The sequence below is a fragment of the Chrysochloris asiatica genome, unplaced genomic scaffold, assembly GCF_000296735.1.
Source record: "Chrysochloris asiatica unplaced genomic scaffold, ChrAsi1.0 scaffold00007, whole genome shotgun sequence".
Taxonomy (NCBI): domain Eukaryota; kingdom Metazoa; phylum Chordata; class Mammalia; order Afrosoricida; family Chrysochloridae; genus Chrysochloris; species Chrysochloris asiatica.
In genome coordinates, this window is record NW_006408525.1 from 34,671,740 (window position 1) to 34,696,774 (window position 25,035).

The 25,035-nt window shown below is 44.9% G+C and overlaps 1 protein-coding gene across 1 annotated transcript; it reads left to right on the forward strand.

Annotated features, from left to right (window-relative positions):
• Positions 1-4,616: 4,616 nt before the first annotated feature.
• DCAF7 (DDB1 and CUL4 associated factor 7) lies at positions 4,617-24,454 on the forward strand. The gene is made up of 7 exons (XM_006833566.1): positions 4,617-4,817; positions 17,327-17,485; positions 18,226-18,337; positions 18,683-18,801; positions 20,413-20,622; positions 21,465-21,582; positions 24,026-24,454. The coding sequence occupies exons 1-7, from the start codon at positions 4,680-4,682 to the stop codon at positions 24,196-24,198; spliced, it is 1,029 nt and encodes a 342-aa protein (XP_006833629.1). The 5' UTR covers positions 4,617-4,679; the 3' UTR covers positions 24,199-24,454.
• The last annotated feature ends 581 nt before the right edge of the window (positions 24,455-25,035 follow it).

Genomic DNA, 25,035 nt, shown 5'->3' on the forward strand with positions numbered 1-25,035 from the left:
TCCGAGAGCAGCCGTGGCTTTCGTTGTACCCTTTATAGTTTGAATCATGATGGGGCAGCCTGGACAGGGACAGAGGCAAAGACCAGAAAGTGACCCCAGACCCCATAGTTGGGGCAAAGGGAACAGGAATCCCAACTGCGAAGGAACTCTCACCAGAGCCCACCTCTGAAATCAGGGTGGACTGCCCCATAGCCTGGCCTGGGGGGCTCCCCACACTTCCAGCCTTTCTTGCCCCTCCCAGGCCCTAAGCTATGATGAGTTGGACCAACGTAGGCAGAGGTACAGGACTTCCAGGATGCATTACCTGGCTGTGGCAGTGGACGAACCTCTCACACCAGCCCTGGAGCAGGAAGAGTCCCGGGGACTCCTGTCACCCTTGGCTTCACCTGTGTGTCCCAAGGGGGTACAGGGACTCGTCTGTGGTGCCCGCTTCTCCTCTCTCCCAGAACACCTTGGATCCGTCCCCAAGCAAATGGGGTGTCAAAGATATGGCTCAGATCCAGGACTTGAAGGTCATTAGAGCCATTGAACCCCAAGATGAAAGGCACCTTGAAGAGACTGCAGGCAGGTAAGGTGCGAGTCAAGGATCCTGGGGAAACAGCCCCAAAAATGGGCCTCTGAAAACTATTCTTCCAGAGTAGCTTCAAACTGCTCACCCATGTGATCCAAGAGGGTATGCTGAGAGACTCAGAACTTTTCCCAGTCTCCTTCAGGACTCTATTTTTCAAACTGCTCACCCATGTGATCCAAGAGGGTATGCTGAGAGACTCAGAACTTTTCCCAGTCTCCTTCAGGACTCTATTTAAACAGAAAGCTTGATGGAGAATGAGGGGATAGCGGGAGGTGGCTTCCCCATGCTGTTAGCTTACAGGACTGAGAGGTCAGTGAGGTAAAGAGAAGTTTCTGGTCTTCTGTTGGAGAACCTTGCTCTGGGCTGGGCAGGATATTACCTCCCAGCCTAGAACCAGCCCCTGCCTCATGGCCCAGGAGCGAGCAGTGGTAAAGTTGTGGTCTGTGGTAGACATGCCAGTTCACAACAGAGCTTCAGCCCTCAGCCACTTCACCCCTTGACAGTTCTCTGATGATCTTTGATCCCCTCCTGGGCAATGGAGTGTCACACAGCTAATAAAGTCGGCACATGTCACATTGAGCCAGGTCTGTAACTTACCTGAAGGTCATCGGGTCTTTAACTGTGTGTCAACCCCAATGGCTGAGGTCTTTCCCAAGCCCTTCTCACAAAGAGCTGGATGGAACCTGAAGGTGGCTCCAAGCCCAGGAGCTCCCAGAGCGTGGGGCTCATAAGCAGGTAGGGTGAAGGGAAGCAGAGAGGTGTGACTTGGAGGCCATCTGGAATCATGACAACAGCCAACACTCCATGGCACTTACACTGTGCTGGGCACCACGCTGACTTCTCAGAAGATATTCATGCAGCTAATTTTCCCAATAACCTTATGGGGTTGGTATGATTATCCTCATTTTAGAGATGTGGAATCAGTAGCAGAGAGAGACTAAGAAATATACCCTGAACATAAGGGGGACTTCTGGGAGACTGCTGTTGTTTTGTTTCCTGATCCAAGTGTTGCTTGCAGGAGTGTGTGTGTTCATGTTGTAAAACTATGTACACTTGTATGTATAAATTAGACTGGGATTCAAGATAAAAAGAATCTTACCCAATACAGTAGGAAAAGGAAGACATAATTTCAACCTAAGGAGACCTGCTGGCACATCAGTTAGGTGCGCACCCATGGGGCAGCTAGGTGAGTTCTCAGAATTCATCCAGCTGCCTCCCGGAAGAAAGGCCTGGTGATCTGCTCCTATAAAGATTACAGCCTAGAAAAGTTGTGGAGCAGTTCTGCTCTGTCCTGTTATGAGTCGGAATTGATTTGATGACTCCTAACAAAAGAATTAAAACCCGGATAATCTGGTTTGACTGTCTGTGCAGTGAACCACTCCACGGAAATGAGCTGTTGTCCTGGTCACTGGTTTTCAGTCATTTTGGGCACATACTTGCTAAAGGAAATTTGATGTCTTTTTAAATTGACATCTGATATGTTTCATGGATAAATTTAAGCTGTTGCAAAGAATTTATTTTGCACCGTGTTGGAAATATTGATACTATAAAACTGTTTCATCCCTCCTTATTGTTGATCTATTTTAATGCAACTAGCATAGTGACTTGAGATATGGTGCTGAGGGCTGATGCGTCAGACTGCAAAGTTGTTTGAACTGCAAGGTCAGTAGTTCAAGCTCACCAGCTGCTCTTTGGAAACCCTATACAGGGTCCCTATGGGTCGGAATCGACTCGATGGCACTTAACAACAAACCATCCATTTTGGAATCCTGGTGTGGGGCTGCAGGATAGTGCACTGAATCAAAAGGTCAGTTTGAACCGCAAGGTGGGCGATGCAAAGTCACCAGTCGCTCCTTGGAAACCCTAAACAAGGTCGCTATGAATTGGACCCGATTCAACTGCTCTTAACAACAACAACCATCCATTTTTAAAACACATGAACAACCTTTCTATAACATTATTCCTTTTTCTCTTCAAACTCTTAATTCCTTCCCCCAGTTTTATTCTATGTGTAATTTATTTTCAAGCCTCAAAGACTATCATTGAGCACCCTATCATACCTGTTTGCAACACAATCTATATAAAAATTGAAATTTATTAATTAAATTTTATAACCTTACTAAACAGGAGCTGTAGTATGATAAGCACTGGACTGCTAACAAAAGGTTGATTGTTCAAACCCACCATCCGTTGTGCAGCGGAATTGTGGGTTAACTTGTGTCATTGTTCATCATGACAGTTGGTTCTTCTGACTCACTGTGTCCCTGTATAGGGTTTCCAAGGTGTGGCTGGTGGGTTTAAACCACCGACCTTGCAGTTAGCAATCCAGTACTTATCCTACAGCACCACACTATGGTGGTGGCGGTTATGTGCCGGGGAGTCAGTTCTGACTCATAGCGACCCTGTACAGGGTTTCTGAGGCTGTAAATCTTTATGGGAGCAGAAAGCCTCATCTTTCTCCCACAGAACAGCTGGTAGTTTCGAACTGCTGACCTTGTGGTTCACAGCCCGATTCGTAATCATTACTCTACCAGAGCTCCTTGCACCACACCATGGAGTTATTTAAAACAACATAAATATATATTCACATTTTTATAAGAATTAAAATTTTATTGGAAACGCATCTCTTAAAGAGATTTCCCCCCCAATTAGTTCATTTATCTGTGGATGAATATAATTTGTTGTTAGAATAAAACAAAAATAAGCAAATTTTGTATTTTTCCTCTCCCCCCCCCCCTTAATTTGTTAAATGCTGTAGAGTTGATTCCAACTCATAACGACCCTGTATAGGATTTCCGAGGCTATAAATCTTTATGGGAACAGAATGCCTCATCTTTTCCCTGGTGGTTAGCTGTCCAGTGCTATGTTACATAATAGATGGATCTGGAAGGGACTTTTAAAAAACGTTTTCACTTATCAAGTTGCATGTTAAAAATCACAGTGATCACTGAAATTTGTAGTTAATGAGGGTGGTGGTGGTGGTAGTTGTGTGCTGTTGAGTCCGTTGGGACTCACAGTGACTCTGTATAGGGTTTCCCAGGCCGTAAATCTTTCTGCGAAGGAGCTGGTGGATATTATCTTAACAATTCAATACAATCCTTCGATTTTGTTGAAAACAAAGAACTGAAAACCATGTAAAGTGTAAAAAGTTGTTACCCGAATTTAGTCCTGCATTTTCTGGATTTCAAATTTAGCACGAATACAATTAGGGGTTCATTAACATATGCCTGGGGATGCGCTGCGGGAAGGGCAAGAGAACCGACAGAAAATCAGCGCCTAATGGAAGACCAACGTGAAAACTCGGGACTTTTCAGGAATGGGTAGGAAAGCCAGGAAAGGCCGCACCGAAGCTGGCGTGGTCTGCCCTTGGGACACTGGAGAGCAACTGCCGGGGTCCAAAGGGGCGTTGGGACGAGTGGGAAAGGCTGGTGGTGTCTCCCGTTTAGCGCAGGCCAGGCTACCAGGCCGCAGGGCTCATCATTAAGGCAGAATTTTAATTTTACTTGACAGCATGGAGAAAGGCCGCTCAGAATATGAGCTGCAGAGGGGAGGTCAGAACAGGTCACGCAAGAGGTTCATTCTCAGAGAGCTGGCCTAGAACTTGGAGGCCTGCTGCCCAGCAAAGTAGCCTCTATGCCACTCATGCCCCCGATTCACTAGCACTGCACCGTTATCTCTCTGATTGACATCTTTGTTAGCCAATGACCTTTGGACCAGAAACTGGGCGGGGCGAGAAGCTGGAGTGACAAAAGCGTACACCAATAGCGAAGAGGTTTTTAAAAACCTGGGCACAATTACCAATGAGGCGAAGGAATTGTTCAGAAGGACGTGTCAGACAGCCAACGGCTGGCGATGCTGTGGCTGTCGCGTGGCTTCCGTTCCGAGAGGGCGGGGCGGTGTCCCAAACGGAAGGTGGTGGTTGTCGGTGCCGAAGCTCGTTTGAAACTAGGGGTCGGGCTTGAAGCCGTTGTCTGTCGCCGCGGCCCCGCTTCCGGGCTAGGCTGTCTCTGCCCGCCCCGCCTCCCTTCAGACCCCTCGGTCCCAGGCTCGGCTCCCCGCCGGACTCGCACCCCGACCCGGCCCGCACTGCGGCCCTGCCGCCGCCACCATGTCCCTGCACGGCAAACGGAAGGAGATCTACAAGTATGAAGCGCCCTGGACGGTCTACGCCATGAACTGGAGTGTGCGGCCCGACAAGCGCTTTCGCCTGGCCCTGGGCAGCTTCGTGGAAGAGTACAACAACAAGGTGGGCCGGGCAGGGGCTCGGGACCCAGCCCCCACAGCCCTCCTGCGGACCTGCCGTAGCGTTCGCGAGCGGCTCCTGTGCGTCTGGCCCGGGGCTGAGGGGTTTGCACTCGTTGTCTCATTGAATCCTGGCGGCATTCCTGGGTACCCTCCACTGGAGTTACCCCCATTTTACTGATAGGGAAACTGAGGCACAGTGTGGTGACTTGCAGCGCTAGGCAACTATTTCGTGGCCGAAACAGACGTGACACCCGAGTTTGCACCCCAAAACTACGCCACTGATGACTCTCATCCCCCTCCCCTCCTGCCGCATTGCTTCAATTTGGGGGGGGGGGGGAAAGAATGGGAGGAAGTGATGGCCCGTGAGGGATAATGCAGGCGCTGCTGGTGGTCGTTCATTCTGACCACACTAGATTTCCATTAGAGCTGTTTCTTGCACAGACTTCCCGCCCCCTCCTCCCGCCCCCAGATAGTATCCATAGCGCCCCAAGCTTTCTGCCAGGAGTGCCAATGCCTTGCTGCCTGATAACCAACCATTCGTTCCAGAGCGATCTTTTTTTAGAAGACTCGGTCTGTGTTTCCTGGAAAGAGGACGACACTTTGCCTTACCTGTTCTTGGCTCCTTTCATGCTGATACGGATGGGTACCCTTGAATGGGAAGTCTTTCTGGTTATCCATCAATTTGAGAGGCTTTGTGGAAGCACAGGGAATTAGGGAAGCTTTTGCACTGTTGTTGATGGTGGTTGTGTGCCTCTGAGTCGCTTCCGACTCATAGCGACCCTGCGTAGAATTTCTGAAGCTGTAAATCTTTACCGGAGCAGAAAGCCTTCCTCTTTCTTCCGCAGAGCAGCTGATGGATTCGAACTAATGACCTTTCGGTTAGCAGCCCAGCTTGTAATCCACTATGTTACCAGGACTCCTTTTGCCGCATGTATTTATTTTCAGAAGTGGTTGAATAAGGAATTTTCTTTCCTTTATCCTTTAAGTTCTTCCTTGTATTGGAGTAAAAACTGTGATTGATGGGATCAGAGCACCTAAAAGCCTTGGCTGGTACTTCGGCCTGAACCAGGAACCCCAAGAGACTGAAGTTGTGTGGATAGTGACAGACCTACGGTCTGGTCATTAACTAGATGGGGGCCATTGCACCGGGCAATTTTATGATTTCTGACCCACTGTCTGTTGTAGAAAAGGGGCTCTTTTTTTTACATGTGGTGATCATGTAAAAAGCATTTGAAATGTTTGTTTCTTTTGTGCATAGTTTTTCAGGAGCACACCTGTTTCTCTAGAGTAGGTCTTAATTGCATTGGAGTCCCCGTTGAGAAAATGTTGAAAAACAATGGTGTTTTCATTGCCCAGAGAGTGCATATGCACAATTTACAAACCCCAAGAAGTACCAACTGCTCTTGAAGTCTCCCCATTGCTCACAGAAAGCAGAGTCCTGAATGAGACACAGCTTTATTTCCTTTTTATTCCTCGTGGAGCATAGCAGATGGCAGAGCTGGGAATGGAATGTAAAGCACGGACATGGAAACCACATTAGTAAAATTAAAACCACTTGAACAACTGACTGTGTAAGGGTGGTTGTTGTTAGGTGCCATCGAATTGTTCCGACTCAAAGCAACCTGCAGGGGGTTTCCATAAATCTTTGCAGGAGCAGAAAGCTTCCTCTTTCTTCCAAGAAAGTGGCTGGTGGGCTTGAACCCTTGACCATGTGCTGATCCTCTGGAGCCACTGAATTCCCCATTGTTTAAGGATACATGTTTTTTTGTTTTTGTTTTTTTAGATAAAAAGGTAAAATATGTCTTTCACACAAATTGATCATTTTGTTTTCATGCAGGGTTTTCCAGGGACTATTTGGGCAGGCAGCCGTAGTTCCGTTTCTAAGAGGGAAAGCTGAGTCTCAGGCTACCAGTGGAATCTGTGGAGTTGTTGGTGTTGGACATCTGTGCCCCCAAGTTTGTCCTTTCATTCAGAGACTGTATGGAGCACCTCCTTTGTGTCAGGTCCACAGACTGTGTGCCTGTAGTTGTTGTTAAATGCCATTGAGTTGGTTCCTACCCATATCAACCTTGTATAGGGTTTCTGAGGGACCTACTGGTGAGTTTAAACTGCCGACCTTGCAGTTCAAACCAACCTTGCGATCTAGTGCATTATCCCACAGTGCCACACTGCAAACCAGTAATCCCAGTAGTAACAGAATAAGCAGTTTACTTTATTTTAACTCTGAGTCCCTGAGTGGAACAAACAGTTAATGCGCCCAGCTGCTCACCAAAACATTAGCTATTGTAGTTCAGCAATCTGTCTCCAAAAACCAGCCTTTAAAGACTCCATGAACTATGGCTATCAAAACTTCTTTGAAAACTGGTGATATAGTAACGTTTACTTTAAAAATTAACTCATTAAATTATATCATCTGGTGTGGCACTGTAGGATAAGCAATGGATTGCTAACCACGGGATGGGCAATTCTAACCCCCCAGCCACTCCTCAGAAACCCCGTATAGAGTTGCTATGAGTTGGAACTGACATGACAGCACTTAACAAGAGTGTACTTGTTACCGTAATTTTGAAATAGTAATGAGGGTAAACAGCTTTTCGTAATACATTTAACAAATGTGATGTACAAGATATTAGTGCTTTCTGCTGGTGACAAAGTTACAAACACTGGTAATGCTGCTCTGGGTGACTGCCTCCATTTGTAAAGGAAAGAAATGGTAATTTTCATCTACAGAGTAGTGAAAATAAAATTTTCCAATCCGAGTTTATGGACCCTTCTCCTGTCCCGTCTCCAAAGTTAAGAGCCCTTGCTGTAGAGGATCTGTGCCTAAGGACAGTAAATTCCACTGGAAAGCATGGGTCCTTGGGCTACAGTGGTAGCTGACTTCACCTAGGGAAATTTAAAAATTAGTTGGTTGGAATTTTCAGACTTTTGACTCCTGCTTGCGGTGGATGGTGTTTGCCAGCAGAGGACAAACCAATGGATATAGACATTGAAGAAGCAGCTCAAAACTAGCTTGTGTGTGTGTGTGTGTGTGTGTGTGTGTGTGTGTAGACATTGATAATAAGAAAGCATCATTATAATTTTGTAGATTGTGTTTTATAACTGTTTTCCTGTAGTAAAATCATTCTAGTTGTGTGATGGAATGAAATCTGCTAACCTAGCAAGAACAGCGTGACTTCCAGGTGTGGTGGCATTGGAATGCATTTGGGAATCTCATTGCTGAGTAAGGAAACAGATTCTGGCAACTATATAAGGGGGCTTCAAAAAGTTCGTGGAGAAATGTACTGAAAAGATCAAGGCATTATTCCATGAACTTTTGAAGCCCTGTTCTAGGTAGATGTGTCTCCTGGCAGTTTTATGTGTGATCTCAGCCGCAGTGGTTCTCTACATTTCAAGCAGGTGGGAATATGAGGTTTGCATGTTCCTGGGCTCCTACCCTTGAAGTTAGCATACACTATGGAGCTCTTGTAGCATAGTGGTTATGAGTCGGGCTGCTAACTTCAAGGTTAGCAGTTCAAAACTACCAGCCGCTCCACAGGAGAAAGATGAGGCTTTCTGCTCCCGTAAAGATTTACAGCCTTGGAAACCCTGTACAGGGTCGTTATGAGTCAGAACCAACTCGGTGGCACACAACCACCGCTGTGACCATGGTGATTCAGAAGCAGGTGGTCTGGGTGGTGCTCCAAGAACACAGCCCTGGAGTTACTTTGAGATCTGCTGACTAGGGGTCAGAATCAGATCTCTGTGCATCTACATGCTCTTAACAGTGGTTCTTCCATCCAGGTTCACCCTTGAAAAAAACTCTATTACTGCCCTTTCTCACTGTGTGTGACCTCCACCAGTTAGCATGTGCTTCAGTTCCTCACCTGTACAATGAGAAAAATGAGTAATATGTACTTCTAGCTTAGAGGGTTGAGGAATTCTGCCGACATATAATAAGCAATATAGAAATGCTAGGTATTTCAACGTAATAACTGGTTTTGTTGTTAGCTGCTATTAAGTTGGTTCCCAGACGACAGAATGAAACATGACTGGTCCTGGGTTATTCTCATGATTGGTTGACGACTATACAATTGTGACCCATAGGGTTTATATTGGCTATTTTTTTGTTTAGTTTTTGTTATTGTGAGGGAGGAAGGGGTAGATAGCCAGGCCTTTCTTCCTAGTCTGGAAGTGCTACTGAAAACTGCTAAACCTCACAGCAACATTCAAGTTTTTATTGGCAAATGGATGGTGGCTACACATGAGGAGCATTGGTCAGGAATTGAACCCAGGCCTCCTTTATGGAAGGCAAGAATTCTATTACTGAGCCACCCAGCTTCATCATCATCATCATTACTGTAGTTGGACTTGGAATATAGAACGCCCTGAGTCAGAGTGGACTAGACAGCATCTGTTTGGTTTGGTTGGTAGATTTGACTTTGTATTAGCCACAGGAGAATAGGGACCTTCGGTCAGAAAGTGACCTCTGGAAGGTTATCATTGGGTATAGGTTTTAAAGACCCTGGGGAAGGAATTCCTTTGATCCCTTTTGACCAACCCATTTTGTGGCCTAAGTAAGAGAAACTACCTCTGACTTTGTTGTTGTTCAGTGCTGTTAAGTCGCTGACTCATAGTGACCCTGCATGGGGTTTCCAATGAGCAGCAGGTGGGCTTGAACTGCTGACCTTGTGGTTTGCAGTCCAGCGCTGATCCTACAGCGCCATACTCGGAGTCCAAAGTGACTATAGTGTGCTAGTTTAAGCCCATTTGCTCTTGTTCTACCTGGCTTAGACACAGCGATTCTTGTTTGTCTCTTGAGCTTTGACAATATCTGTGGTCTTGAGAAGGGACCCTGGTGTTGCTGTGGGCTAAGTATTGCAGGATCGGTAGTTCAAATCCACCAGCCTGTCTTCAGCAGAAAGCTGAGGCTGTCCACTCCCATAAATATTTAGAGTCTTAGGAATCCTATGTAGGGTGGCTATGAGTCATAGTTGACTTGATGACAGTAGAAATGGGTATAGCATCCCTGGCCCTGGCTTTTCCACCCCCTGCCCTAACCATGGGCATAAGGGTCCTGCTGTGGCACTGTGAGCAATGTGCTGGACTGCAAAGTCGTTTGAACCGCCAGCCACTGCTTGGAAGCCCTATACAACAGCGTCACTATGGGTCCGAAACGACTCGATGGCACTAACAACAACAGCCCTGACCATACGACACTGGACACACATTGTTTCTTCTGCCCAGAATGCCTTTCTCCTGGCTCTCTCCAACACCACCACACAAGAAGAAAGGAAGCAAGGGCGGGAGGAATAATGTTTGTTGGGTAGAGTCCCACTCATGGTGTCCCCATGTTTTTCAGAGTATGACTGTGCTCCTTGGATTTTCAGGGGCTGGTTTTTTTGGAAGGAGATCTCCAAACCTTTCTTCTGAGGCACCTCTGGGTGAACTCAAACCTCCAAGTGTTTTTGTTGTTGTTGAAGGTATACACAGCAAAGTCTACACCAATTCAGCCATTTCTACATGAAGAAGTCAGTGGCATTGATTGCATGTTTGAGTTACACAGCTAGTTTTATCCTCCTGAGCTGTTTTCTTCATTAACTTAACTTGTTGCCCACCAAGATTAGGTGCCATCCGCTTCATTCCAACTCCCAGGACCCCACGTGACAGAGTAGTGCTGTCCCAGAGTGTTTCCTAGCTTCTAGTCTTCACAGGAGCAGCTCACCAGTTCGCTTCTCTCTTGGAGCCTCTAGGATAGTTCAGGCTTTCCATTAGCAGCTGAGTACTTACCTGTTGTAATACCTGGGCTCCTCTTTTCTTTTTGTTGTTGTTGTTTTTGTTGTGTCAACTCCAACTCACAGCAACCCTGTAGGACAGAGTAGAACTGCCACATAGGGTTTCCAAGGCTTTCTGGAAGCAGACTGCCACATCTTTCTCCCACAGATCTACTGTTAAGTTTGAACTGCCAACCTTTTGGTGAGCAGCCAAGTGCTTAACCACTGCACCACCAGAGTGCCTCCTTTTCCCTTGAGGACACTTGTTTCACATGTGGATTAGAGTATTGTATATAGTTATAGAAAGACAGTGGGGGTGAGAAATAAATCTTTAGCAAAAGGTCAGGGAAAATTATGGAGACAGAGGCAGAGGAGTAACCTAAATATCAAAAATAAGATGATTAAGTAAGATTTGATTGTCTTTATTGTCCTTATGTTCCTGCAGCACATGGGGAAGGATGGTAATATAATGAAGATAAAATTAGCATAAAAAGAAAACATCTATATGAGACCAAAAGTTCAACAATGACTCTATAGCAAGTGGGAAGATAAGGGAGCAGGGAAACTAGAATACTAGAAACAGAACAACCAGAATGCAATTAAAGAGAACATTGATACGTTGTAGAAAGTAGAACAAAAGTGACTAATTTGTGTGGAATTTGTCAAATGGGAACCTACATTTCTGTATAAACTTTCACCAAAAATAATAAAAAGTTTTGTTTGTTTTTTTGTTTTTTTTTTTAGTCAAATTGGTATACAGTGTCAAGAAAGGACATCTATGACTACAGATTCTAAATCAAAAAAGGGTAGGTCTCCAGAATAGGTGACACATTTTTGATGGGTAAAATCAACAGTCCTTGATTGGGCCAGTGGGAAGAGGGTGCATGCATCTGGCAGCAGGTGAGTCCCCTGGCACGGTTTGACAATTTGGGCAGGAGGTGAACTAAGCTGTCTAAGAAGACACACTGCTGTGCCACCTTTTCTGGAAGCATTCAGTGAGGGAAGTTGGAAGAGAGATTGAACTGTGAGCAGCTTGGCTGGGGAGATGCAATGGCTTCATGTGTTTCTGCCAGCTTGGCCTCTCTCCCATCTCCCACAGTAACCTCCTTCAGGTCATCCAGGAGGTACTTGCCTTATTTGAAAGGGACTAAAACAGTAGCTGTAAAAAGATTATAAATCAGGAGGGAAGAAATGGGAACCAATTGGCTGATAAATTACCCACACTAGAAAAAAAGTGTACACAGTTGAAAATTATGGTTAGACATAATGTCATATCTCCAAAAATTCAAAGAACTTAAAAAAATTGCTCCAGAGATACAAGGTTGAAAAACAATTAGAAAGAAAACAATAGGGATAGAAAACAAAGAAATCAGACTTAGGCATTTTGTCAAACTGTGGTGGCTTGTGTGTAGCTGTGATGCTGGAAGCTATGCCACCAGTATTTTAAATATCAGCAGGGTCACCCTTAATGGACAAGTTTCAGTGGAGCTTCCAAACCAAGATGGACTAGGAAGAAGGAGAGGCAGACCACTTATGAATGGTTAGCCACTGAAAACCTTATGAATAGCAGCAAAACATTTTCAAATGAAGTGCCCGAAGATGAGCCCCTAAGATTGGAAGGCACTCAGAATACAACGGGGGAAGAGCTGCCTCCTCAAAATAGAGTTGATCTTAATGACATGGATGGGACAAAACTTTCAGAACTTTCATTTGCTGATAGGGCATAACTCAAAATGAGAAAAACAACTGCTAACATCCATTAATAATTGGAACATAGAATATGCACAGTATGAATCTGGAAAAATTGAAAGTTGTCAGAAATGAAATGGAATGTGTGAAGATCAGTGTCCTAGGCAATGAGCTGAAAGAACCAGAACTGGCTGTTTTGAATCAGACAATCATTTGGTTTTCTGTGTTGGGAATTACAAGTTGAAGAAGAGTGGCCTTGCATTCATCGTGTAAAAAAAAGCATCATCTCAAGATCTGTCTTAACATATAGTGCTGCCTGTGATAGGGTAGCATCTATTCCTACCAGGAAAACCACTTAATATTATTATTCAAATTCAACCACTAATGCCAATGATGAAGAAATTGAAAAATCCTACCACTTCTTTGTCTGAAATTGATCAGGCATGCAATCAAGATTCATTAATAATTATTGGTGATTGGAATGCAAAAATTGGAAACAAAGAACTAGTTGAACTAGAAAATATGATCTTGGAGATAAAAATGATGTTAGAGATTACATGATAGAATTTTGCAAGACCAATGAATTATTCATTGCAAGTACTTTTTTCCATCAACATTAAAGGGAACCATAGACATGGACCTCACCAGATGGACTACACAGGAATCAAATCAACTGTATCTGCAGGAAAAGACGATGGAAAAGCTCCATATCATCAGCCTAAACCAGGCCAGGTCTGTGGGACAGACCATCAGCTGCTCATATGTAAACTCAGGCAAAAGCTGAAGAAAATTAAAACAAGTCCACAAGAGCCAAAATATGACCTTGAGTATATCCCACCTGAGTTAGAGACCATCTCAGAAATAGACTTGATACATTGGACACTAATAATTGAAAGAGGAATTGTGGCATGACATCAAGAACATCATGCGTAAAGAAAGCCAAAAGCCATTAAGAAGACAGGAAAGGAAGAAAAGACCAAAATGAATGTCAGAAGAGACTCTGAAGCTTTCCCTTGGGCATAGAGAAACTAAGCGACTGGAGAAATGAAGTAAAAGGAGCTGAACAGAAACTTTCAAAGGGCATCTCGAGAAGACAAAGTCAAGTGGCACAAAGAGCTGGAGTTAGAAAACCAAAAGGGAAGAACATACTCAGCATTTCTCAGGCTGAAAGAACTGAAGGGAAAAAAATTCAAACCTTAACTTGCAGTACTGAAGGATTCTAAGGGCAAAATATTGAATGATGCAGAAAGCATCGAAAGAAGGTAGAAGAAATACAGAGTCACTGTACCAAAAAGAATTGGCTTATATTCAACCATGTCAAGAGGTAGCATATGATCAAGAACCAATGATACTGAAGGAAGAAGTCCAAGCTGCACTGAAGGCCTTGGTGAAAGACAAGACACCAGGAATTGATGGGATAGAAATGGAAACGTTTCAACAAACTAATACAGCATGTAGGAACTCACTCATCTATGCCAGAAAATTTGGAAGACAGCTACCTATTTGTGCCTGTTCTAAGGAGAGTTGAACCAGTGGAATGTAGAAGTCATTGGGCAATATATCATATTCAAGTTTTGCTGAAGATAACTCAAAAACAACTGCAACAGTACATCAACAAATTCAAACTGGACTCAGAAGAGAACGTAGGATAAGGGATATCATTGCTGACATCAGGTGGATTTTGGCTAAAAGCAGAGAATATCATCAGAAAGACGTTTACTTGTGCTTTATTGACTATGCTAAAGCCTTTCAACTGTGTGGATCATGACAAGCTATGGATAACATAGCAAAGAATGGGTATTCCAGACCACTTAATTGTACTTATGAAGAACATAGATCAAGAGGCAGTCTTTGAAACAGTATAAGTGGGTACTCAATGATTTAAAATCATCTGGAAAGGTGTGTTTCAGGGTTGTACCTCATTCTTATTCAATCTTATCCAAGAAACTGGATATGAAGAGGACTGTGGCATCAGAATTGGAGGAAGACTCATTAACAACCCACAGTATGATAATACAACCTTGTTTGCTGGAAGCAAAGGAACTTGAAATAACTTACTGATGAAGATCAGAGACCACAGCCTTAAAATTGAATTGCACCTCAATGTCAAGACGGCAAAAATCTTCACAACTGGACCAATAAATATCATGACAAATGGAGAAAAGATTGAAATTGCCAAAGATTCCATTTTATTTAGATCCACAATCATTGCTCATGGAAACAGGAATCAAGAAATTAAATGACCTGTTGCACTAGGCAAATCTGTTGCAGAAGACCTCTTTAAAGTATTAAAGAGCAAAATATGTCACTTTGAGGACTAAGGTGAAGCTGAACCAAGCCATGGTATTTTTGTTGTTATTAGTAAGTGCCATCAAGTCGTTTCCGACTCATAGCGATTTTATATAGGGTTCCCGAGGCATGAGTGGTAAGGTTGAACTGCTGACCTTGCGGTTTCAACCTACCTGTGGTCCATTGCCTATCCTACAGTGCTCACACCAGGACTCTATGATGGTATAGTTAGTTGCCTCATGTGCATGTAAAAGTTGGACAGTTAATAAGGAAGACCTTAAAAGAATCAATGCATTTGAATTATGGTGTTGGAGTCGAATATTGAAAGTACCATGGACTGCCCAAAGAAAAAGCACATCTGCCTTGGGAAAAATTACTGCCAGAATGCTTCGTCTGTCTTCTTTGGACTTGTTGTCAGAAAGCACCAACCAGTCCCTGGAGCAGAAAATCATGCTTGGAAGACTGAAGGGTCAGTGAAAAAGAGGAATGCCTTTAACAAGAAGGGTTGACGCAGTGGCAGCAATGATGGGTTCAAACATTAACAGTTGTGAGAATGGTGCATGACTGGACAGTTTGTTTCTGTTGTGCAGAGGGTCACTATGAGTCAGAACCAACTCAATGACACCTAACAGCAACAACTTAAGCATAATTGGTGTGAAAAGGTGGCACCAAACCATCCTTCCCACAGCACTCTACTCAGCTGGGTTGGAAACCTCATTGCAATGGCCACACAGAACTTAAACACCATACTCTGGTTTGGGGGTTTATTAGGGAAGTTAACAATTTACAATTCAGGGTCAGAATATTCAGGGCAGTTCTTCCAATCAGGACAGCCTCAGGCAGGCCTCTCTCTGCTCAGTCTGATGGGCATTAATAATAGCATACTGATCTGAATAACAGTAATACTTTTTTGTATTGACACAGTAAGATCTATTAAGAAAAAGCATGTTGCAGAATAAATTGTATGTTCTAAGTATGTTTATGTATATGTGTCTGTGTGTGTACATTTATACAGAAACACATATGTAATATATTTCTTAAGTTCTGGTGTGACGCTGTGTGTTAATGCACTGGACTGAAAAATTGATTTGAACCACAAGGTCAGCAATTCAAACTGACCAGCTGCTCCTCGGAAACCCTACACAGGGTCACTGTGAGTCGGAACTGACTTGACAAGCACTTAACAGCAGCATGCACATGCAGAGGAGCGATGTGACTCCATAGGATAAGCACTGTCCTGCAATCTACATGGTTGGCAGTTTGAGCCCTCAAGTCATCCCATGGAAGAAAGATGAGGCTTTTGCTCCTGCAAAGATTCATAACCTCGGAAACCCTATGTGGGGTCGCTATGAGTTGGAGCTGACTCAATGGTACTTAACACCATGCATGTGTGTATAAATGTTTGGAAAGATAAGCATCAAACAGTGGTTTGGGGACCAGAAAGTAGAATTGCAGATGAGGTTCATGGCAGACTTCACCTGTTGTTTTACATGAATGAATATTCACAAAGAGCTACATTTTCTTTGGTTATTAAATTTAAACATCTGAGTATATGAACAAAAATTAAGAAATCAATTGGCAATTTGATACAACTATATGTTGTCATTTTAGCTGAGGATGGAGCACAGGTCTGTGAAAACACATGAAGAATTTAGAAGTGAAACTTGCATCCAGGTGGAACAGGACTTTCTTACATGAGTGTGGAATCTTGAATTGTTGATAAAAACAACCCGTTTTGGAAAGAGATGAATTTGGGGTCAGAGAAATGCACACTACACTGGACAACAAAGATTACTTTCCTGTGTGATATGTGAGATTTTATCTGGCATCTTTCTTAACCATAGTATGTACTATGAACGCACCCCTATCTGTAGTCCTTCATCCAGATTCAGGATGATGTGTAGAAGAATTAGGCATACCCTACGGTATTCCACAGAAACTCTGTACTTTCTTCAGGGTACTAGAAGTCTGTCAGAAGCTCTTGCAGCCTTTGATTTGGTTATCCTTTCACAGTTTGTCCTAATAAACTGGGCGCTCTGGATGATGGTATGTTTTTCCATTTAATGGTCCTGAGTGGATGTTATAAAAATGTGTGTAGAAGCCGTAAGAGATACATGATTTCAGTAACATATCCCTTCTCCCTGTAAAGGACATCATGCTTGGTCAAAGTCAAGGGTCAGCAAAGAAGAGGAAGACCCTCTGTGAGATGGATTGACACAGTAACATAACAATTGTGAGGAAGGCCCGGGACCGGGGCAGTGTTTTGGTCATTTGTGTATGGGGTCTCTAGGAGTTGGAACTGACTAAACAGCATCTAATAGACTTTATCTTAAGGAGTTAGTGTGTATATATAAAGGCATAGTGATGCAAGAGATTTGTGGATTCATGAGATGATGACCAGTTAAAACAACATCACCACGGTGGACAGTATTGTTGTGAGACTAAAAGCCAAAGAAATATGTAATCGTGACCCTAGGCTAGGAAAGCATTTGTCTTTTTTTTGCTAGTGTTTTAATTATTTGCAAGAAATATGTGTGTATATTAAATAAGGTATCTTTCATATACAAAACAAGGTTATGTATTGATCGCTTGACATTAGGACCAGCTTGAAGGAACCTAACCCTGTATTTTCCCTAAGTAGCAGCAGCTCAATATTTACTAATCCAGTGTTCACACTGTTTCTATTAAAAATAACCATCATAAATGATGAGAATCAACTGTATTTGATACTATCCAGGGAAACAAAATGTTTATGTGGCTCAACTTTGTTATGTTTCAGGTCCAGCTTGTTGGCTTAGATGAAGAGAGTTCAGAGTTTATTTGCCGAAACACCTTTGACCATCCGTACCCCACCACAAAGCTCATGTGGATCCCAGACACAAAAGGTGTCTATCCAGACCTCCTGGCAACAAGTGGCGACTATCTGCGTGTGTGGCGGGTAAGCCTGGTCAGCAACCAGACCATTGGGCTTTCTCAGTGTTCCTGGTGTCGTGAAGAGGGGACCGGGGTCAAAGGCAGCCCAGTAGAACAAGTGGTGGTGTACCTGCACTGACCTGGTTTGGCTCAGCAGATTTTCTAGTGCGTCTCGCCCAGGTTCTTTGGAATCATGCTGCTGGTTGCAGAGTCACCCGGGAACCAGGGGCCCAGTGAACCCCAATGATAGTCCACCATAGGGGTGGGAATTTTGAGACTTCTTCTGTTTGTAGCCAAGATGTTTTTGAACAAATTAAACAAAATCCTGAGCCACTGATTCTAATAATATGTGAGTGTCATGTCCAGACAGGCAAGGAGCATAGAGTCCAGGGTGGGCGAGATGAGAGCTCTTCTATAGATTTGGGGATGGAAATATGGGGGGAGCGTTGGGCAGAGGCAAAGGTTTGAAAGGAGCAGCATTCAGGGTATTCCTCAGGATTTCCTATTCATACCGCCTGGGATGGTGCTATAGGATGAGCACTGGACTGCTAACCACAAGGTCAGTGGTTCAAACCTACCAGCTACTGCTGAGAAATCCTATATGGGGTAGCTGTGAGTCGGAACCAACTTGACAACGGCAACACACCACCACCTCCACTTCCAGCCCTCGCATGTATTCAGTTAACTGAAATACAACCTAGACAGCGCTTTAAAGACCTTCTGTGAGGATATGCCTGCCTGACCTTGTAAATGTTGTTTCTTCAGGTTGGTGAAACAGAGACCAGGCTGGAATGTCTGCTAAACAATAACAAGAACTCTGACTTCTGTGCTCCTCTGACCTCCTTCGACTGGAATGAGGTGGATCCTTATCTTTTAGGTAAGGAAGTCAGGGGAGATGTGTTATAACCACTGACCTGAAGTACGGGAATCATCCTAGACAGGACCAAGTGGAGAATAGCAGGCTGAATAGGCCATGGTGGCTGTTAACTCCTCTAAGGGAGCTGAGCTTTCCATGTGTGTACACCTTGGTCTCCACGCAGAAAGTCTCAGTTGAGCAGATTGAATGCTTGACTATTTTTGTGAGTCTCTCAGTACTCTCCCTACACTCAGGTGTTTGTGGGCTTCTTGTCTCCTCAGCAGGACAGATGAGTATGCACAAGGGGGAAAGCCTGCCTGGGAAGCTCCCTCCCACCAGCCACTGATGTGCACTGGTTGCTTTCAGGTACTTCAAGCATTGACACAACTTGTACCATCTGGGGACTGGAGACGGGGCAGGTGCTGGGACGAGTGAACCTTGTGTCTGGTCATGTGAAGACCCAGCTGATCGCCCATGACAAAGAGGTAAGGGCACTCTGCTGTTTCGGCTCTCCTCAGATGCTTTCTGTGCCTTCAGTGTGAGAGGGCAGACTGTCCACCACTGCTTTGCAAATGACGTGAAAAATCATAATACAAGGCGGTTATGCACAGCAGGAAGTGCTGAAAGCTCCGCATTTGCATATTCATTGGTTTGCCACATAGGAAAATCTGTTCGCACCTGCAATATGCCTGGCACTTTGAGGTGTACCATTGCGTTTAAGAGTTGAGCTGCTAACCTCAAGGTCAGCAGATCAAAACTGCCAGCCATTCTTGGGGAAAAAGATGAGGCTTTCTGCTCCTGTAAAGATTTAGAGCTTCGGAAACCCTATACAGGGTCACTACAAATTGGAACTGACTCCATGGCACATAATCAACCAACAAACCAAGGTGCTCTTTTAAATCCCCCAATTCCTACCACAGGAAGAGCAGTGCAATTCCTTCGACATCAGCCAGGAAGAAAAGGAGTTTGTAAGGTTGACTAGAAATACATGCTCATTTGCAGTGTTCCTGAGAGGGCAGGACCACAAGAAGGCCGGAGCCACAGTCTGTTGCTTCAGTCATGTCTCCCGAGAAGCCACCTGTCATCTTATCTTTGGCCCCAGAAGACAAGCTTTGTTCAGCAGTTATTTCTGTTTGTGTCTGACTCTTGCTCTGCTTGTTTGTGGTGGTGGTGATATGCCATGGAGTCAGTTCCGACTCATAGCGACCCTGTACAGATTTCTGAGGCTGTAAATCTTTACAGGAGCAGAAAGCCTCATCTTTCTCCTGCAAAGCAGCTGGTAGTTTCGAACTGCTGACCTTGAGGTTAGCTGTCTGTCTCATAACCACTACGCTACCAGAGCTCCTTCTGCTTATTTATCGCTAGCTTTGTATTTCTCGGTCCCATTCTTTCTCTGCAGCTCTTCGTTGCTCTGTACCTGTTTTCTCATAGATGTTAAAGGTGTACCGTGTTTGCAGCAAATAATAAATGCAGAAAACAGTCATTCCAAACCTCACTTGAGTCACTTGAATATAAAATCTGGAAGAAGAAACAGCATGCCCCAGAACCAAGAGAGTGAAGATAAACCTACTTGTGAATATAGGAACCTCTCAGCCCTTGGTGATTCTACACTATTGTTGCTTTCATACAAGTGAGTCTCGGGCCCAGGTTTGACAGCAGAAACAATGTGGCCTCCACAAGAGCACTAGCACAGGAGAGGGGCTTCTGTCTCTCACACAGATGAAGCCAGCCTTCACAGGGTCGTGGACCTGCCTCTAATCCAAACAGACAGAACACTTACTCAGAATTACTTGTGCTCAGTTGGACAATGGGGCATGTGTCCTGATTTTATCACGGGGATTGGAGGCAGAAGACTTGGAAATCAGGAATGTGGGAAGAAACCCACCTACTTGTAGAGCAGGGTGCTCTACATTCTGGAAAGTCAGCTGATACAAGAGCTCTCGGGTTCCAGTGCCTGCAGATACCGTTTGGATTTCATTTGCTTTCTCCTGTGTGATGCGCTGGGATTGAAATGAACTGGAGCTGGCTGGTTCCCTTGCTACAGGGCAAGGGGATGATGAACCTGAATCTGACGGAAGCTGCTTCTTCCTTCACAGGTCTATGACATTGCATTTAGCCGCGCCGGGGGTGGCAGGGACATGTTTGCCTCCGTGGGCGCTGATGGCTCCGTTCGGATGTTTGACCTCCGCCATCTAGAACATAGCACCATCATTTATGAAGACCCACAGCATCATCCGCTGCTGCGTCTCTGCTGGAATAAGCAGGACCCTAACTACCTGGCCACTATGGCCATGGATGGAATGGAGGTGAGCCGCCTCTTCAGGCTAGCACAAGCCCAGGAATTCTCAACTGGGGTACATTTAGCAATGTGTGGAGACATTTTGATATCTAGTGGGTAGAGGCTGGTAAACATCCTGTGCACAGGACGGCCCCCACAACAAAGAATGATCCTGTCCATATGTCAAGAGTACCAAGATTAAGAAAGCCTGGTCTAAAACATGGACTAAGGGGCTTCTAAAAGGTCATGGAAAAAATTCCATTATCTCTTCATTTCATTTTTCCATGCACTTTTTGTAGCCCCCTCATATGTCTTAAGAACCTTTAATAGAGAGAAAGAACCAGAGCTAAGAAAGTGATTCACTATCTGAAGATAGTGTGCTAAAATCAGGACACTCAAATCATATGTGCTTCTGAGTAGAGAGCAGGCAGTTTCCCCTTCTGTAGTCTGGGCAGATATTTCCAACTTCAACAAGCAGAAATGGTGACCCTCTGCAGCTATCACTTAATGAAAGTGGTAAATTGTGGGTGGAGATGGAAATAATGCCATGATTAACTTTGTTCTCATGAAGCCAGCACTTCAGACTTTCTACACATCCTATTCTGTATCTGGGGAATGGGGTCTTCATTTTGCTCAGCTAAGCATACCCAGAATTCTTACCACATGTCCCTAATAGCACTTGGGGAGTAACGCACAGTGGACCTTCCAAACTCCTCACATGTGTACCTCACATGACTTGGACAGTAACACTAAGTGGAAAGATTCTCCTTTAAAAAATATTTTCCTTGTGTAGTATGTTGTGTTTTGTTTTGTTTTGTTTTTCCATTACACACTGAAATATCCTTGGCCTTTGACCTGTTCTTTCTGCAGGTGGTGATCTTGGATGTCCGAGTTCCCTGCACACCTGTCGCCAGGTTAAATAACCACCGAGCATGTGTCAATGGCATTGCTTGGGCTCCACATTCCTCTTGCCACATCTGTACTGCAGGTAAAACCACCAGTGTGTGTGGGGACTGGGAGTGGTGGGGGGTGGGGGGAGTCAGGGAGAGCTGGGTGGAGGTAAGAGATAAGCCACTCTTAACACCTTAGAACTATAATCCATCCTTATTCCCTAGGACACTTTGAGAGCCCACATAGTCCTCTCCAGCCAGGAGGATGGGACTTATAATTTCCATTTCACGGTATTTTCCAAACCAAAAAGAATGCCTCATAGAACTAGTCACCACTGTGTTCTAAGTCACCACTGTGTTCTATTCTAAAATAATGTCCTATTGAAAATGAAAATTCACAGAGGTCATAAAATAAAGTAAAAGTCATCCTCTTTTCTGTCCACTTTTGCCTCACTCCTGTGACCTCTAGGTGACCTCTGACAACATGAGTGTTCCTTTTCCTACATATACATGTGCATGCACACACCCCACCCCCCAGTATGTTACTCTCTCTTTCTCGTACATACATAGGCTTCTACTCTGGCCCCAGAGTGTTCTCTTTTTCCTGTGTGTACACACACACACACCCCAATGTGTGAATCTCTCTCGTACACACCTAGGCTTCCATTCATGTTCAGGGCCCTCTGCTCATGCCTTCATGTGTCATGGAAGAGCAGTTGGGGGACTTTTATTGCATTTTTCTATACCTGAGGCTGTGGTCTGACTGTCATTGCCCCCTTTTTGGGGGGTGGGCATATGGTTAGGGGGGGGTGAGAGAGGGAAAAAAAGGTGCCATCAAGACTCACAGAGAGCGGACCCATGTCCTATCCTGGCCGCCTCTGCCTGGCTCTGCTGGCTACCTGGGTGCCGCACCTGCCTCGAGTCACACCTGTGGAAGGTAGTGGGGCTGAAGCTAGTGCTTGGCTTAGGGCTGAGGAGAAGGAGCGTATTGCTGTCCAGGTGCTGAGTACTTAAAACCGTTCCAGGGAACTCTTTAGACACAGGGTATCCCAGAAGGAGGATAGCACACTTGCTCAAGCGGGGCAGCCTTAGCAGGAGGACGGTGTAGCCCACAGCTTGTCTGCCTTTTGGGTTCTAGGGTGAGCAAGTGAATTGGGGGACACTGTGGCTCTAAGGTCTGTTGTCTCCATTTCTTTTTCCTTTTAAATCAAGATTTATTATTTTGATTATAAATATAACATGATTCCATTACAGATCATTTATAAACTAGAGAAAGAAAACAATAACACTTAGCCTTGCCACGCTAATATTTCCAGAAGTCTCATTTATATATATAGAGAGAGAGAGAAGAGTGCTGGTGTAGCACTGTGGGTTAATGCGTCAGACTGCAAAGCCATTTGAACTGCAAGGTCAGCAGTTCAAGCTCACCAGCTGCTCCTCGGACACCCTATACAGGGTCACTATGGGTGGGAATCAAGGAGCTGTGGTAGTGTAGTGGTTACGAATTGGGCTAGGAACTGCAAGGTCAGCAGTTTGAAAGTACCAGCTGTTCGTGGGAGAAAGATGAGGCTTTCTGCTCCCGTAAAGATTTACGGTCTCGGAAACCCTGTACAGGGTCGCTATGAGTCAGAACCGACTCCATGGCACATAACAGCAACAATGGGTTGGAATCGACTAGACTGGCACTTAACAACAACAATATATATATAGAGAGAGAGAGTCTTGGTGTGGCACTGTGGGCTAATGTGCTGGACTGCAAAGTCAGTTTGAACCACGAGGTGATACTTGCCAAAAAGTTTGAATCACAAGGTTGGTGATTCAAACTCACCAGTTACTCCTCAGAAACCCTTTACAGGGTCGCTATGGGTCAAAACCAACTCAACAGGCACTTAACAGCATGTACATACATAATATGTATGTATATATATGCATATTTGGCTTAAATGTATTTTTAAGGTGAATAGCTTCCTTCTTGTGTTTCCCATAGCCCTTTTCTTGAGGGGGGAAATTGTTTTAATAACACTTTTCCATACTATATGTTATCTCAACTATCTGTATATAGTTGAAGGACAAATATCTATGAAACAGGAAAAAGAAAACGAACTCCACATTAAATTGACTCATCAGAGAGAGCTAGAGAGAGAAAGATCTTTCCTCAAGGGTTTGAAGTGGTTGCCGTGCCATCTTTGAGGGCCTGTTTTGATGCCATTGTCCTTTGCTGATTACAGAGGCAAGTTGCCTAGCACTTCCCACCATAGTGTGGCCGTCCTGTTGCAGTGAATCCTGGGGCATGGAGTCAGAGGCCCAGATCTGAGTCCTGGCTCTGCCCCCACACCACTAGCTGCATGACTGTATGGTTTTGGACCAATGCCTTTACATTCTGAACCTCAGTTTCCGTGTTTATAAATGGGGTCTTGGAATAAGACCCCCCAACACACCAGGGTTTTGGTGAGCAAGTGCTTTGTAAACTGGGACTTCCTAGGGTTCATTATCCTCATTGCCTGCATTGTCACCTCACTTGCTAGTCTTCTTTGTCCCCAGCGGATGACCATCAGGCTCTCATCTGGGACATCCAGCAAATGCCCCGGGCCATCGAGGACCCTATCCTGGCCTACACAGCTGAAGGAGAGATCAATAATGTGCAGTGGGCATCGACGCAGCCTGACTGGATTGCCATCTGCTACAACAACTGCCTGGAGATCCTCAGAGTGTAGTGCTGGTGGCACCAGGCCTGCGAGGCAGGGGCTCGTGTGGTTCCCGCCTCTGCTCCACCCCCAAAGTAAGAAGAAACCTGTTTCCAGTGGCCAGTATGGCTTTCGTTGCTTTGTGCCCACTGTTTCCAGAAGCTGCTCTAGGAGTTCCTGGCCAGTCACCCCATCGCTTTCTGGGCCGGACTCAGTGCTGTGGGGCACCTCCTCAGCCCAGGGCAGCGGGTGAAGATTTCCTCTGCTTTCCTCTTCTTAGTTCCTCCAGGAAAATGTCTGTGTAGCCTCTTTTTTTGCAAGTATCACAAGCCTTCAGCATGGCAGCTCCTCTCCCCCACTGGGAGCTATCTCCCTAAGCGTGGCTAGACCCGTTTTCTTTTCTTTTTTACATGTTGCTGTGAGGAAGGAGGAGCGTTGTAGAATAAGCACTGGACCACAAGGTCAGTTTGAACCGTAAGGTCGGCAGTTCAAACTCACCAACTGCTCCTTGGAAACCCTATACAGGGTCACTATGAGTCAGAACCAACTTGATGGCACTTAACAGCAACATAAGGAAGGAAACAAAATGAGTATAGTGCACTCACAAACACACTTGGGGGCGGGGGAAGGAGGGAGCAGTTAGCCAGCAAAGGTAGAAGGTGCGTGTTATTTGTGGAAAAAAATATGGTGTGTCTGTCGTCGTTGTGTCTGCGAGCATCAGACACTGACTCTGCTTGCCCTCATCTGCCTGCGGTGTCTGCGTGTGTGCTGCCCCAGACACAGTGTGTGTCCTGTCCTTGTCCATGTCCCCGTCAGCACTTAAATGGGAACAGATACCAATTGTGATTGTCTTTCTTCCTCCTGTTG

Bases quoted from the DNA above. Each gene is read 5' to 3' on its own strand.
- DCAF7 (XM_006833566.1), top strand. From the start codon at position 4,680: ATGTCCCTGCACGGCAAACGGAAGGAGATCTACAAGTATGAAGCGCCC. The intron at 4,818-17,326 runs GTGGGCCGGGCA...GTTATGTTTCAG, and splicing joins TGGAAGAGTACAACAACAAG to GTCCAGCTTGTTGGCTTAGA. The intron at 18,338-18,682 runs GTAAGGAAGTCA...GGTTGCTTTCAG, and splicing joins GGTGGATCCTTATCTTTTAG to GTACTTCAAGCATTGACACA.